The sequence below is a fragment of the Microtus pennsylvanicus genome, chromosome 2, assembly GCF_037038515.1.
Source record: "Microtus pennsylvanicus isolate mMicPen1 chromosome 2, mMicPen1.hap1, whole genome shotgun sequence".
Lineage (NCBI taxonomy): Eukaryota > Metazoa > Chordata > Mammalia > Rodentia > Cricetidae > Microtus > Microtus pennsylvanicus.
In genome coordinates, this window is record NC_134580.1 from 46,911,775 (window position 1) to 46,928,850 (window position 17,076).

At 43.9% G+C, this 17,076-nt stretch overlaps 1 protein-coding gene across 1 annotated transcript in view; it reads right to left on the reverse strand.

Moving 5' to 3' along the window:
* Nucleotides 1-17,076, reverse strand: part of Fer1l6 (fer-1 like family member 6) — a 141,333-nt gene that overhangs the window by 63,125 nt on the left and 61,132 nt on the right. Inside the window, exons 16-20 of the mRNA XM_075960973.1 lie at nucleotides 15,357-15,477; nucleotides 13,665-13,765; nucleotides 10,652-10,742; nucleotides 8,653-8,772; nucleotides 6,602-6,754 (exon numbers count right to left, since the gene is read on the reverse strand). Coding sequence (XP_075817088.1) covers nucleotides 6,602-6,754; nucleotides 8,653-8,772; nucleotides 10,652-10,742; nucleotides 13,665-13,765; nucleotides 15,357-15,477 — 586 coding nt within the window. The remainder of the gene's footprint in view (nucleotides 1-6,601; nucleotides 6,755-8,652; nucleotides 8,773-10,651; nucleotides 10,743-13,664; nucleotides 13,766-15,356; nucleotides 15,478-17,076) is intronic.

The window sequence follows — 17,076 nt, forward strand, 5'->3', positions numbered from 1 at the left end:
TGCCTAACAGGGGGGTGTGCTTAGTGTTCTGTTCCATGGATGAGGAAAGGTAGACTCAGATAGACTAGTGTCTGCGTCCCTTTAGTCTTTAACTGACACCCAAGACTGGAGGTAGGGATTGATGGTTCCAAATGTAGACTCTTGGCTCTGAGCCCACAGTCTGCCTCTTCACCATGCTTTTCAATTCGCCTTGCCTTCCTAGGACTCTGGCTATTGGGGTTGCAACCCAGGTTTCTGTCCCTTGACTTTATTCAGGAATGCCTACCCCCGCCCCCATCCCTTGTAGTCCTGCCTGTTCACCCAGGCCCTTTTGCCTGGCAGACATTTCCAGTTCCTTCATCTGCCTCAAGCAGTGTGGCTTGACACCCCCTAAGTTCTCTGCTTCCTCTCTTGTGATGGCCTCAGATGTAATATGCATAGGGGGTGGGGGAGGGGGAGGGAGTGCTTATGTGTATGTGTGTGTGTGGTGTTGTGATGGGAGCAGGGAGTTGTGTGTAGGAGCAAATATATGTGGGGGGGTCATATACCCCAAGATCACAAGGACACAGATGGGTTCATCCAATGTGCCTCTTCTGTTTCTTACTCAACAGGTTTGGGATCTTCCTGTACCTTCTTGCCACCACCTCTGATGGTGCTCGGGACCTCTGATAAGCAGAGCTGAAGGCACTTAAGCTAAGTCTGAGCAGAGCCGATGACACTTAAGGCACGGCTACTTCTCCAGATCCTGTTAACTCTTGTAAGTGCCTCTTCACAGCGAGTTCTGGAATTGCCTCTTTGTAACTTCTCTTCTCTCTTACACCGAGTTCTTTCCATGGAGGAAGTTACCACAAGTCAGGACTTGTTCTGACAACTTCCAAAGCATCCACGGAGAGGTTTTGACTCCAAGTTGAGCGTGGCTGTTTGCCTTTGAAGCTTGCTCTGAAGGTTCCAGAGCAGATCTGCCACAACTCAATCAAACAGCCATTGCAAGTGCCCCTGGGCTTCAGCCAATGGACTAGTGCCAGGGAGGAGCTTCACAGGCTCTGAGGCTTAGCCGGGTCCTCCAAGAGCTCAAATCTGGACACTGGCACTCACTCAAAAGAAGGATGGGTAATTTTTATTATCATTTTGATCAGATGAATAAGCATCTAACGGATTAATGATATACACCTTTGGGTGTGTCTGTGAGAGTGTTTACATAGGATTCAGTGGTGGGGAGGAGGGTAAAACACACACTGAACGCCCAGCTTCCCCATCTCATGAGCTGGAACCCCAGAGCGCATAAGGAGAGGAAAGAGCTGGGCCACAGCACTCATCTCTCTTCTTCCTGTCTATGGACAGAATATGACTAGACTAGCTACATCATGCTTCCCCTACCCCGCCTTCCCAGCAGGCTGCAGCAGACTGTATGGCTTCAGACTGGGAGCCATAAGCAAACCCTCCCTCTCGAGCTGTTTCTTGTTGGGTATTTGGTTATGGACACAAGAGAAGTGGCTAATACAAGTGAGAAAAAAGAGGCAGGTGGTTCTCAACCTGTGGGTCGGGACCCCTTTGGGGTCACATTTTAGATATCCTGCCTAAAAGATAGTTACATTATGATTCATAACCATAGAGTTACAGTTATGAAGTAGCAGGGAAAATGATTTTATGGTTGGGGTCACTACAACATGAGGAACTGTGTTAAAGGGTTGCAGCTTTAGGAAGGTTGAGAATCACTGGTCTTTGGGAGATGGAAGGATCATCCACATTCCATTCTTTCTTTAAGATTCAAATGCACAGCTCCCCGTGCTCAGCTTCCATCTCCCCTTCTGCACATTCAGAAGTAATAAATGAGAAAGTTCAGAAATATGTGATCGATAAGGCTTATTACAATACTGACATAAATGTTCCATTGTATTTATTGTTATAAACTTCTGCTTGTCGATTAAACTTTATTATAGGTATGTGTTTCCAGGGAAAATAATATGTACACTGTAATTGCATGGAAGCCCCCTCCACTGGGTGTCTTGAACACTCTCAGTGGCTAGGAGGGCACTACCACACTTATGAGCATTGGTCAGTACCGTAGAGTAGGACCGGCCAAGAAAGCATCCCAGAAGGAGGAAGGAATGCACACATGGATATGGTAGTAGGAGGTCATATTTAGTGAGTGTTTGTGCTCTGCCAAGAATGATACAGAAAGCTTACTGACCAGAAGAGCTCCCATCAGTGAGCATGGGACCACTGCAGAGGAGTCGGGATTTAACCCTTCGGAAGAAGAATGCTGTTATTTACTCGGCTAAAAAAAATAAAACAAACTGACTTTCTTTTAGGTAAAGATGACTATTCTCTAACCTATACATTTTTAAAAATCGTAATAAAATAAATAACCTTCCTTCATAATTTCTCCAATCATTTGTAAACTTGTTCAAGCAGATAAGTATTTATTGAGATGACTGAAGGTCTAATTCAGTGCTATACTGTTTGATCCACATCTGGAAGGCCCTGGGAGGGAGGGAGGAAAAGAGGAGGAGGAGAGGGATGGGACAAAAGGAGACACGAACGACAATGTGACAGCCTAAGAGCATTTTGTTGTAGTGACAGCATTTCTTATGCTATTTGTAGCCATCACTGGGACATCAATTCACAAAGGCAAGGGTTTTTTCTGTCTGGTGTGTCACAGTGATGTTTCCAACTCTTAGAAAAGAGTGCTTGGTGCTGGAAGAATGCAGCAAATATTTGTTGAATAAACACTGTGATGCCCCAAAATAATAACACTTGACACTCGTTGAGAACTTTAGCTGGTCTAGGCCCTGGCCTACCGTTTCTTCCTGCAGAATGTTCTGTCACCTGCATGTCATTACAAGCACTGTTTCACTCGGTCTCCCAACAGTGCTGCAATCCTTTAAAGAGTATATTTTAAAGATAAAGAGGATGAATGTCAGGGAAATAAACACAGTTATCTAACATCACAGAGCAAGACAGGATTAGAGTCAAGGCACACACAGCTCTGTGCAGCCCACTCTGTTCCTCATACATGTTGTGTGTGTCTGTGCACATGCATTGCACATGCTGTGTGTGTCTGTGCACATGCATTGCACATGCTGTGTGTGTCTGTGCACATGCATTGCACATGCTGTGTGTGTCTGTGCACATGCATTGCACATGCTGTGTGTGTCTGTGCACATGCATTGCACATGTTGTATGTGTGTGTGTGTGTGCACATGCATTTCTTGAGCATCTAGTTAAAGTGCAGATTCTGACTCTACAGTTCCAGGGTGGCATTTGAGCTTCCCTATGTCTTTCTCTTGGTGTTGGCCTGATGACATACAGACCATAGTTTTAAGTATTTAAGTTGTGTGGCTCTTAACATACTATGCTATATTCCTCCCAAGTAGGCTGAAATTCTTTAATGAAAAGAGAAAGCAAATATCATCACCTTCTACTGATAGTAAACAAACTGTGTGTGTGTGTGTGTGTGTGTGTGTGTGTGTGTGTGTGCGTGTGTGTGTGTACTTATAGTTAGGACCAAAAATCAACTCAAATCCTGTGGAAGTATTCCACAGGGTTGCTGCTATATTCTAAAAGTTCATAGCGTAATGAATTTTCCACCCAAATGAACAAAGTCCCACCAACCTTCACAAATTGCTCTCACAATCCAGGTTTGATTTATTCAACCTTTTGAGACTAGAATGGAGAGTCAATAAGAATAATAAAGAATACTGAGGGGACTTAAGAGGTGAGTGAACAGCCACACAGCGGGACACCACACTCTCTAGGACCTCCACAATGGGACAAAATCAGGCTCCTCTCCCAACTCCCTAGGCTTTTCTAGCCAGCCAGCAGTATACCTTCCTGCAGGTAGGCTCCCCCAAAACACAAACCCATCCACCTGACCCTCCAAGCTATCATCCCCACACAGACCCCAAACTCGCCTATCCTCCTGCAACCTCAGTGGAGCTCTGAAACACAGTTTGCTCCAATACTGGGGGGACTTAAGAGCTCCCTACAGTACTGAGGGGATTCAGAGAAAGGACAATTGTTGGCCCCATTGGCTCTGCTTCCTGATCTCTACCACAAAGGAAGCCTCTTGTACAAGCCTTGCTGTCACAGACTCACTCCAGTCACCCTTCCTTCCCCATCGTGAAGGACTGTCTGCTTGCTCTGTGAGTCCCGGTAAATCCTGTCTCCCTTAGGCTGAGTCTGCGGGCAGAGTGGCTAACACAGCGGTAAATAGATATTCTAGAGCAATGAATGGAAAAACCTAGCTTTCAAAAGGTATTTCCTGACTGTAGACCTTCGAGTCTTTCTCTGATCCGTGGGCACTGTGAAACCCCACGACTTCCCAGAGTGACGACCACAACTTCCAACAGGTCTTTAAACAGGGGAGGTTTACAAAGCCATGCAGCAGACAGCCATACCATAGAATAAACTGTGAGGTTTCTGGCTTAGAGACTGTAGAGATTTGCAGTCTATGCCTTTTATTTCCACTTCTGAATTCTCCACGAGGAGCCCAGCATGAGACAGGGTCTCCCTGACACAACCCCGACTCTATTTATTTATTTATTTATTTATTTATTTTCAGGCTTACTGTTTCAGGAAGGGGAAAAATAAAAAGAAGTGGTGGGTGAGAGGGAGGGGAAAAGGAAGGTCAAAGTCAAACCGGAAACAGAAGATGATTTTACTGAGTCATCCTTTCAAGCTGCCTCCTCCTGTAGAAGTAACTGAATTCAAGGAGACTTTGAAAGCTACCATCCATGGCTATCCCAGAGGCAAAGGAAAAGGCAGATAAAGAAAGCCGGAAACACACTGAAAAAGATAACACAGAGACTGGAAGCCTCGGCAAAAGCGTTTCTGCCGTCTCAACTGTATTGATGCCCTAGCTTGATGTCACAGATACTCTTTGCTCTAATTCCATACGGTGCCAGGATAAACACAATATTCAGCAGAGGGTAACTTTATACCATTTTCTAGTATTTTTAGCATGGGGCCTTTGGAAGTGATTTGCTATTTTTAAGAAAAATCTTTCTTGCTTCTGTAGCACTCTTTGAATGGAGAAGGTTAAAGACAGCCTCTGATATTTGGGATGAATGACTTGGGTTAAAAAAAAATGTTGCCCTTTCTTCATTTACAATTCATAGGAGCAGATTTTAAAAGTTCTTTTACACACAGGACTGAAAGAGATAAGCAAAGCCACCGGGTTAATAAGAAAGAAAAAACCAAAACCTTCCTTCGCTGCTGCTTCAAATTCCAGCAAGGGCAACTTCAGGAAAGAAGGACTCACTCTGGCTTATGACTTAAGGGATGCTGCAGTCAGCCGTGGGTGGGAGGTGTAGAGGTGAGAGGGCAAGGCTGCTGTCCATCAGGTCCCTTCAGGTCCAATCAGAAATCAGAGACCAGAGATGCTGGTGCTCAACTCTCTCCCCCTTTTCTCTTTTCTATTCAGTCTGAGACCCCAGCCTGTGGCATGCTGCCACCTGCACTTCCAGCATCTCAGATACACCCTTCATCCATTCTAAATCCAGTCAGACTAAGCACCGCTAGTTCTGAAGGGGATAACAACGTCCTCTGGGACGCTGGATGCCCATTGTTTGAACACGGCATTTACTGAGTGATTTACTCTGCGTGAGCCACAAGTGTGTGCTCTTTGCTTGAATTTACTCACTTAATCCTCACAGCCGTATCCCCCAGTGGATGGAAAGTAGAGTAAACACTCTTCGAACAGATGAAGAGTATTAAGAAACTTGTCATGTAAATATTTGCCCAGAATTCCGTGATGGGTTGAATTATGTTCCTCCCAGATTCATCTGTTTTAGTTCTTAATCTTCAGCACTTAGATTGCTACCCTATTTGGAAGTGGGGGTCACTGCAGATGTAATTAGTTAAATGACTGCCCTGGAATAGGATGGCCCCTAAATCTAGTATGACTATAAAAAGAACGTTCTCTGTCTGTCTCTGGCTCTCTCTCTTTTCCTTTCTTCCTTCCTTTCACTCGTTCATTTTTTATCTTCTTTTCTTTTCAGCACTGGGAGTTGGCCCTAAGGCCTTGCATGTGTTAGGCAAGTTCATTCCACTGAGCTGCATCTCCTCCACATGTCCATTCCTTTTTTAATTAAGAAAAAATTAAGACGGTATCTCACTAAGTTGTTCAAGCTGGCCTTGAACTCATTCTGTAGCCAAGGCTGGCCTTGAAATGCCACAGATTCTGGGTATTTGGGATTGAAGGCTCTCATCATCAGGACAGGCTTCAATTTAAGCAAATATATTAATTGTATGTATGAATGAGGTTCATTTAAAAATATAGACTAACTCCTGTGAAGAGATGCCTTGGAAAAAATTATACAGAAGAAAATGACAGGAGAACCAGATAGAGAAAATGTCCAGTCTCACTAACAATCAAAGGAGTGAAAAATCTAAGCTAGAGGGTTGGGCATTAGATTGAGAGAGAAACCCACATGTGTCTGAAGACCTGAAAATTGGAAAGCCAGAAGAATGCTCTGAGCTGCAATTTAGATCAAGAAACCTGAGGTCTCCTATCTGTCCCCTGTTTCTGTAAACACTGGAAGGCGTTCTAGACATGCTAAAATTCTAAGCCACTCAGGATAAAAGGAATGGGCCGTCCTTTGGCCGCAAGTCAACTTACCTTGAGAAAGTGGGTCTTGATCTTCCCACAATGCTTGCCCATTTGCTCTCTAATCGGGGAGTAGAGCAGGTCTTTGGCAGCAACGCGGGCATACGCTACTCTCTTGTTGTTACTGAGCATCCAAATGAAGACATCCGGGATAGTATGCTGTGGCTGTGTGGAGGTGGAATATGATCAGATAGGTTGGTATTTAATGGATGTGCTTCTAGAGTTTACCTATCCCCCTCCCCCCAAAAAAAGCCCTTCTTCAGCAAACAGAAGACAGATGAAAAAAATGTAGGTATTTAAACATCTGTACAAACTAGGCAGTGAAGTGTCACTTCCTTGAAAAGAAAACATTTTGGTCATGCAGTAGGGATATGTGTGGCTCCCACTGTGCTTGCTGGCCTGTGTTGGGGCATCTTTGATATACTAAACTACATTTCTTGATATACTAAACTAATGCTTTTCTACAGATTTTCACTGATTCGTTCGGATGTAGATATTGACTTAACTTCAAAGCATTAGATTTCTTCAGACCTGCATAACATTTCCGGAACGTTCAATGAAAAGACAAGAGCAAAAGTGAGCTAATGCCTTTGAACCATTTCCCAGTTGCTTTTAGGAAAGAGAAAACAAATCTAGAGGAACTTTGTGCTGGAGATCTCGTTGCCAAATAGCCGACTTCCATTTCAGCCATTTGGAGAAACTCCACTAAACTTTACAGAAATTGAAAATTTGAGCTATGCAACAAGAAAATACAGGCTTTCGTTTCAACCATCCCATGATTTTATGTTTGAAATGTACATTTCTTGACCAACATAACTACCAAAATAGGAGGCATAGTGCTTTGAGCTAGAAGTAGATGCTCTGTCTTGCTCACCCTTGGCATACATTTTTGATACTGAAGAGGGGCATCCATCCCTTCTAGCTGATGTGGAACCAAAGGCAAAGGTAAGGGACTCCAGCCAGCTCACAAAAATGGCTCTGGCAGGCCTTGCCCTTCTCCCCCATTCCCTCAGCCTTGCTAAAATCCATCAGATTACATTCCTAAAGCTAGCTACCAATGTCTGTTTTTTTGATTTTGTTTAGTCTTCCTCCTAAGACTACTACCAAGGTCCAGATAACACAGTGCTGAGGTCCAGCAATCAAAAACCTCCTTTGACTCATCTAATTAACATGCCCAAATAAAATCAAATGCCTCTCCTAATACAGGCTTTCTCTTTCTACTTTGGTAAACTGCCATTTGCTTATTTGCCAAGTCTGTCTCCAGAGGCGGTCCTTCACCCCTCTATGACAAACATCCCTGTCCCCTCTCCCTTGTTCCCTTCCCCCTCTCTCCCTTCCTCTGCCTCCTGTCTTTGTCTCTTATTCCCAGCCCTTCATCCCTCTGCAGTAAGTAAAGCTCTTTGTGCTGAAAACTTGGTTTTGAGGATCCTTAGCCAATACCTTTCCTTTCAAAAGAATTGTCTTCCAGAGACACACGGCTGGTTAGTGACAGACAGGAAGGGCCAACCCCAACTCAAACCTTCCATGTTCTTCATCAAATCCTCTTGTCCACTGTTTAACATTCCCTGCCCCACTACTTAATACACTTCCAGGGAACAAATGCTCAAAGAGCGAACCATGATGTTAAAGAGCCAATGGAGCAGAAAAAAAATTCAAGTACCTCTCCCCAGCACCATCCCCACAACACCCAAGGCAGGAAGGGTATCCACACCTGTAGGCCTCAAAAACGATTCTGTATATGATACCTTTTAAAGATCATTCTAGAAGACACCAGAAAACATTCCTTACAAAATTCATTATTGAACATGAGTTTAAAATCTTTTATGGTTGAAAACCTATCAATGTTCCCATGTTCTTATTTGGAGTTCTTGTGTTAAGGGACATGCTTTTTATTCTGCTGGATACTCTGGCTCTATGAAAAATCAATATGCGTATTTATGTTTGATTTAATTTAAAAAATTTTTCTTCCCAGCACTAAGCAAATGTTCAACTCATTCACCACCCCCACCCCGGGAAGATTTCTTCCCTGTCTTCCCAAAGAGCTTGTCTGAAGGGTTGATTACCTCATCCACAAGAAAGTGGATCTTCTCCACAAAGCCCTGGGCTTCACTGATCATCTCCGCGAGAGATAACTTTTTCTTCTGTTGCTGAATGACCCCTTGGGCCTCCTTGAGCATTGCACCCTAAAAAGAAAAAAAAAGAGTTGGTGTCGATCTTTCTAGAAGTCTAGGGAACAAACATTGCTTTATGGCTGGAGTATCCTGAAGGTGTTTGCAAACTCCATACAAGGACTGTTCTGAGTCTGACATTGTGCACATTGACCACTGACCAGAAATTACACGAGACTGTGGAGACGGTAGACACTTTCTTTGTTAGATAGATGAGATACTGAGATCTAGAAAGTGCAGAAACTTGTCCAGGCCTTATGCACATGAAACAGCATCTGAACTAAGCTTCCTAGTGTTTAATAATAACGGCAATCATGGCAACTAAAATTGTGTTGAGTTGTTACTCTAGGTACTCATGCACTATTCTTTCATCATACCGACCTAGAGATGAGTCTATGACCGTGAACTTGATTAGATTAAATACCATGTGCATGAACTAGATACAACTTCGAGTGTGCACATGAGGGTGTCTCTGTAGAGGTTTAGCAAAGAGAAAAGATCCACCCTGAATGTGGGTAGCATCATCTGTGGAGCTGGGAGCCTAGACTGAATAAACAAGAGGAAGCCCACTGAACACTACCGTCCCCCACAGCTTCCTGATGCGTGGAGACGTGAAGAGCCCCAGCTGCACGCTCCCACAACCACAAACGCCACTGCACCTGCCCTGCCGTGACTGAGCATTATCCCTTCAAATCCTGAGCCTAAATAAACTCTTCCTCTTGTAGATTTGTCCACTGTGGCGAGAAAGGAGACAGATTCAAGGCACTATGAAGAGGGTGCCCTTGAGGGTTCTATCCAGGATGGACAGACAGGATGGAGAGGAGGCACAGACAGACTCTAGAGAACCAGAGCAGAGAAGTCTTACAGATGATAGAAGCCAGCCACCTGTGACATCCCGGGGGACAGAAAAGAAGTCATCTGGAAAGAGAGGTGAAGGAAGTGTTTGGGCACCTGTGTTCACTCTCTAGAACTGAATTAGCTAGTTGTGATCTCTTTTTTTTTTTTTAAAAAAAAAGAATCTTCCTGAATCCTGTTCATATCTTTAAAATGCCCCCCCACCCCCACCCCGCCGCCCAAGTCAAAGACGGAGAGATTTTCCTTGGCAGAACTATCACATGCCACAGTGCCACCCTACTGTCCCTTAGAGTTACTGCTGGAATTGAAAGTTCAAGGTCAGGTATTTCAGAACCTGACTCGAACTGGCCTTTCTCGGCTGTCACTCATTCCACAAGGACTTTAACCATCTACAGGCACGGTGCTCGTGGGCTGTAGCTCCCTGTCCTCAAGAAGTACTAGCAACGCTTAACACGATTCTCAGTGGGAACCCGAGGAATTGTTACTTTTATTTAGCTACTTGGTTTGTGAGAGAGACATCAAGGTAAAAGAGTCTAAAACAGCATAGCCCTAAAAAAGAAGCGTTTTTGGCTGTATGTGTCTATGCGCCATGTGCAATGCGGGCTGAGGCCAGCAGGGGGCAACAGATCTTCTGGAGCTGGAGTCACAGACAGTTGTGAGCCTCCATGTGGGCGGGTGCTAAGAATCGAACCCGTGTCCTCTGGAAGAGCAGCTTTTTTTTTTCTAATCACCCAGCTATTTCTCTAGCCCGGGTCTAACAGTTTTAAGAAACTGCAAATTTCAGAAGAAATAAGGGTGATTCCGTCTGAATAAGAAGTGGAACTGCCGGGCTTCCAGCTCATCTCTGTGAATGTTCGATAGACGCCAGTTCCGTTCCTACCAACACACGCTCTTTCCCACTGCTGCCTCTACCTCATAGAAAAACATGTTATTTAAACCTTGTCCTTGTCTGGCCTGCGACCTATGTGTCATCCGTGAGGTTTATTTTTAAACCACATGCTTTAACTCTGTTCAAAAATATAAATAGCTTTTCACATACCAGCTCTTGCCAGCAGAGCGTGAGCCGTTTCTTATCTAACGCAGTTTGGTTCAGCATCTTCGGTTTCTTTTCTGCTTCAGAGATAAAGGCGCTGAAAGAGAATATCCGTTTTGCAGCCTACTTAGTGAAAACCCATTTGCGTGATTCCAGAGATTTGCAAAAATATCTACTTTCTGTGGCACAATGGAACGCTGATAGAGCCACAGAACCGAGGCTTTTAATTTAGGGTTTAACAATGGGGTGCTAACATTTCCAACAGATAAATAAATAAATAATAAATAAGGAAATGATACCCAGACCCTGTGTCTGTGTTAGTTTGGGGGAATTTATGAATTTTACTTTCTTTCAGTACATACCCATTGTAACTGCTATCAAATCTCAGAGCAAATTTGCATGAAATAATACAGTCCTCTGCCTTACATATTTAGAGCAAATAACGGCTTTTCTAAAATGTTACATATCAAACAGATATTTTAGAATTAAGACTGTGATATGTGCCCATCTTCTTGAAGAATAATATTTTTGGAGATGAAATTTAAAATGTGTCAAGAAAGAGAATAATAAAGGCTTTGGATGCAATTCAAGAAGAAATGTATAAAAATTTGCAGAAGTAACATATTGTCTTTACTGATGACTTAAAATCAGTACTTCATTTGCAGAATTAATGTTATGCAAAATTAGTGGTGATATGGGAGAATATGGAAAAGTGTATGCTGCTGTAGAAGTAACTGGTTATTTCTTACAAACTACCTGATAGCATCTATAAACATTCTAACATACAGATAATTTGATTAAAAAATTACACTAAAATTCTTGTTCTTTGCAAATAGGGGAATGATTTTGCAAGAATGTATTTGCTTTGGTGATTACGTAAATGGAGCAATGAGCTATGGTTAAAGGCAAGTTGAACTTGTTATGATCTATCTATGTGTGAAGATGCCTGTGCTATATTTCTGAGAGCAGCAGCGACCTGCCGGACAAATGTCCGCTATCACTGGAAAGAAATAGGGTTTTATAACTGTGTGTATGTGAGGATGTGTGTCTACAAAAGCAGAGGAAAAAAAAACAGTCCAGGAGGATAAATCAATCTCTTTTCCCTGAAAGCAGCAATGTAGAGAAAATGGGAAGTGTACTTTTAATGTCATATCCATAACAGAAGTATGGGATATGGAAATAGACGTACATGTTATACAATGTGTATGTAATCCTTCAGCAGTGAAAACTAGCACAAAGGAAACCTGTAAAGTGGACAATGCTCTGCCAGACTCTCTGTGGGGATACTGTATTTCCTATTCCTTTTCACATAGGAGAATTATATTTGGAGATGGGAACCCACTCGTTGCATCCCTGTGTTTACTAGAAGAACAGGGAACCCCACCCCACTCTCCAGGATGGATCAGCCCGAGGAGACATGCTACCTCTCTAGGATCTCCCCTATCACACAAAGGCCAGTGGGGATACATTTCTTCCACATCCAAGTTTAGGGAAGTAACAAGGTGTGTGTGTGTTTCATTCATTCTCCATCTGTGAGACCCAGCCTGCTCTTTGACTGTGCACAGCCTCGTCACCCCTCCACGGTGAGAGGCTCGTCCTTGCTGTGCAGGAGACCACAGGAGATGAAGAAAGGAGCAGGAAGCAGGAATCCCATCTGGCCTCAGATCCTTCCTGCTTTCTCAGACCTGCACCTACCAACTACACAACCACCATTTTAACATCGACACGCATGCATGTTTTTCCAGTTGACTGGAAACATGAAGAAAAAGAGGGACCGTTAATTGTCGTCCTCAAGCAACCCCCAATGGAGAAGAGCTATTGAGCTATTACTTGTTTGCCAATACTTTCCAACATGAGAGGTGATGTTCTGAAGCTTTTTAAAGATGTTCCAAGGAAATTGTAGGTGGCACTTGGCTCACAGCAGGCCTAGTGATTAATATTGTTTTGTATTGAAAAATGAAAGCAAATAAAGGCAGCACAAATAATACATTTATTTCTTTGTTTACATATGTGTGTAGATTATATGAAGATAGATACATACACACAAATGCACACACACAGCAGACTATCTGGTGTATCTACTGCCTGACTACTGGTTTTTACCTTTGATATAATTTCATCTCCATTTGCTTTTTAATTCTAATTTTAGGAAATGCTTCATTTTTGCTTGTCTTGGCTGAGTTAATTTAAGAAATGGTCCAAGTTGCTTCCACATGGGACAAGTTGCCTCTCAAGGCCCTGAGAGAGCCCCTCCTACCTCTACAGGATCCCCCTGCTGCTAATGCTGGCTGCACTAGGGACTGGGTTCAAGGAGGATGCGTCAAGAGCAGCTAGATGATGCTTCGGCTGAGACCCACTGTGATTTCCATCTAACCGACGTTCTCTCCAGTGCTTCTCGTCTGTGCATCGTGGTGAGAGCAGCTTAGATACACCTGTATGGTGGAGGATGACCTCAAATCGAAAGCTAGCAAGGAACTGAACTGCCCATGAAGCACTGAATCCCATAGCTAGCCATGTGAGTGATTGGGAAGTGGACCCCTCCTTTAGTCCCAGCTACTCAGGGAGTCCTGTGCTCAAAAACCACTCCTGCATTTCTGTGAGAAAACTGTGACAAGCCCCTCGATGAGGGTAAATTGTTACTCAGCTAAGTCACTATACCCTGCTTTCAAAGTCTCTTATTATATTGTCTGCCACCTAAATAATAAGTTCTTAATTGGGTCTTTGAAGTCAATTAAGTAGCACTTGATGTAGCATTATGTATCTAACTGCCACATAGTTGCTGAGTATCTACCAAATGTCAAATGTCGGGCCGGGAGCTGATCCTGAGGACTTTTGTTCCCTGAAGAATCTTAGCAGTTGGTCTGTCTGGTTTTGGGTCCTCTCCTTTGGCTTATGTTGTTTAAGTGCCAGGAGGGGATACAACGCTGTAAAGTGCCCACCCAAATGCACACAAGAGCAGCTGATTTCTCAAGGTCACTAGAAGCTGAGTTCACCGGAGCCGCCTGGGGTTGTCACCCACCTGCTTTGACTGATGAAGTCACAGAACACGGTCTTCATCTTCTCTTCCGGCGCCTCCTCTGAGACCTTGACCAGTTCCTTCACTTCTTCTATGCCTTCTTCCTGAAGACAGACCACAGAGCTGTGGGACTTGTGGAAATCCCTGATCTCCACATTCCAGAAACAACATTTGCCTGTCTTTGTCGCTGTGGGTTTTGCGAGGCAGGAGGAGCCCCCTCACTTTCTTGAGCTTAGCCAGGAATCACTGCGGCATTCCCACTTTGAGCCCCACTTTCCGTGGGTCTAGATGAGTCTTACTGAATTACGCAGAGCCATTGAGTCCCATTCCCACCTAACTAAGCAGCTTTCTGTGTCTCCCACCTTGTGGAAAACCTGATATCATGAGAAATATTTCCCAATTTTAAACTTTATACATAATTATAAAAGATTTCTAAGTCAATATTTAAGTCATCTTTGAAAAGTAATGTAACCCCACTGACATTTAAAAGTGATTCTGAGTATACCAGGCTTGGGGGCAGGGAACAGGGTAGGTTGGACGCAATAGTGGCTATATGATGATAGACCTAATAATTTTACATTTTTCTTTGAGCCAGAATTCTAGGATTCTGTTCAGCATCCCGGAGAAAAGTAGGGTCTGTAGGGAAATGCCAATGTTCCTCCTGCTCTGCTAGACTTTACAAATGCCGCATCTCCTACCACCTGCCAAAGGCTGGCGCCTGCTCAAGAACTCGAGAACTCTGTTCTGTGCACCTCCGATAAACAAAGAACAGGCATCACAGTGGGGTAAGCAGGCTGAGGATTTGGGATATGGCTTGGGACACCTGGGTTCAAGTCCAGGCTGCCACTAATTGGTAAACTAATCTCATTATACAGAGTTTCTCATTTATAAAATGGGAAATTAATAGAAACCATCTATACCACCACCATAGGGGGAATAAACTTAGTCATAGAAGCCATGAAGGGCTGTTGAGACTGAGCAGGGAATTAAAAGAGAGCATTAAAGGCTATTGCAGCCTCTAAGGAATATCTGGTGTGTTCTGTCATTACTTTTAGGGATAAACTATATCTATTCTGTCTGAAGAAATAACAAGGCCAGCCTTGCAAAGTCTGTGGCCTACACATTGTGTGAGCCTAGTCCAGGCCTCTCGGGCTATTTTCAGAGTCCAGCTCCCCAACACCTAGAATTCCACAGCCAGAATTACTTTGCTTTACAGAAGTTGGTTTGTGAAGCTAAGAGGAGAGAGATATGCATTCTCTCCTTAGTGTAGCTGCTAGTGGACTAGGAAGTTAAAATGAGAGCCGTCAGGTGAGCCTGAGGACAGTGAGCAGAGAATTAGAGGCTGTGCCTCCCCATGACCTGTGGGCCGGAAGGAAATGTGACAGCAGGGGAAGGACTAGTTGAAACCAGCATTTGTCAACATTGTGAGGTATCTTCCCCGCCTGCGTCTGGGAGATGAGGAACCAGCCACTTGTTAGGTCCTGGAAGAGCAAATGGCAAAGAAGGGATTCTGATTTGGATAGTTTGATATGCATTCCAGGGGTTTTGCAAAACGTTCTCATTCCTCTGGGTAATTGTGATAGAAGCCATGAAATAAGTACAGTAGCCCCAATTCAGGGATGTTTCACCTGAGGTCAAGACCCTGGTTGAATAGAAAAGCATATCTTTATCCCAGTTCCCCAATATGCCACCTACCAAGAGCTCAGCCATTTTCCCCAGCATGTTGGACCAGTGCAGTCTGAATGTCTGGTCTCCCCAGGAACTGATGAAGGAGACACAGGGCTTCTTGGCACCAAAAGGCAAATAGTTGTAATTTCTGTGAAGGCACATGAGGTGTGGAAGTCAGGTATAATCAGTGGTTTTCAAGCAATTCCAGACATTTGTTTAGATTTTATGTGTCCTTCAGGGGTGCAGAAGGGTGGGGGCAAAGCAGCTAGTGCCATCTTTAGAATATAATTGGAGATCTGTGGACAGTGAGTGATGAGTTAGGAGCTGCCATGGAAGGGATTGAGAGCTGCCACCAAACCAATGCCGAGATCCCAAGTGCTGTGGAAGCTGAAGGAGAAAGAGTTCAAAACCATTCTCAGCAACATAGTGAGTTTGAGCACAGTCGGGCTACATGGAACTCTCAAAATCAAACAGACAGAAGACATTATTCTCAGACATAGGGTAAAACTTAGAAATCGTCACCAGTGTGTAGAATATGTTGGACAAATCTTCCTTAACAAGATTACTTTTGTAAAATGTATATTCTGAGCACGTTGTATTGTATATATTACTAAAGGGGATATAGGCATACACCCCAATCTAAACCAGTACTTTGTGGCTTAGCACCATTCTTTCATCTGTTTGTCCATCCATCCATCCATCCATCCATCATCTATTCATCCATCCATTTATCCGTCCCATACTTGGTGGGCACTGGTGTCAGTAATACAGGTGACTTGCTTGGCTAGCAAGTGATAAAACATATAGCCAACCAGTAAAGATATGGAGCCCCAAGGAATGCCTGAAGGTGACCGTGGAATGAGTATCCTTTAATACTGATAGGAAAAGCTCATTAACAGAATTAAATGAAAGCCAGAAAAGACAGGACTGCTGTGTAGAAGGGGGTTAGGTGGTGTGGAGGCAGGGTCAGTAGAAGAGGCATAGCCACCTGGGGAAGTTCCCTGGCTAATGACAGCTATTTTAAGGGTCAGAGTTTTCCTAGTCCCCCTGTAATTTTCTCACAAGCATACAGACTGTAAAGAGAAGTATGGATGGAAGGCAGGAGCAAAATTCTTGGGGTGGGTCTGGTGCTGACTTTTGAGAATGTGGACATCGTTTAGAGAAATATATTTATGGTAGTTTGGAAAGAAAGGGACAGAGAGAGTGGGGAGGAGAGAAAGGAGCAGTGAGAAAAGAAGGGGAGGGAAAGGGGGAAGGAAGGGGAGAGGGATGGGGAGGGAAGAGGGGAGGAAGGGAGGTAGAGAAAAGGAAAGCACTGTAGGGGGGAGAAGAGGAGAGAAAAGGGGAGGGGAACATGTTTTATTATCCTCTCCAACAAAAGCCCTTTAGCCTGAAAGACTGGATGTTCATTTTTAGCTCTCCAACCTAAATTTTTCCGGAAGTGTGACAGAATTAGCAAAGACCCCCTGGTCTACTCTGTAAAAAAATAAACAAACCAGCAGGCGTTCACTCAGGAAAGTAAGTCAAAGAGGTTCTTGGCTGGAAACAGAAGTTGTTCTTTCAGCAAGAGGACAGCAAAGACAAAAAGTCAGAAACCAAACTACTCTCTGCTTTATCTCTCAGATCATTCCACTGAGAACCCTGCATCTAAGCAAGTGGCCACAAGCTGTTGTACTTCCTCTTGGATGTTTCTTTGCTTTGGGTTAGCATGCACTAATGGCTCTCTGAGCCTCTGTCTCTGTGGTCC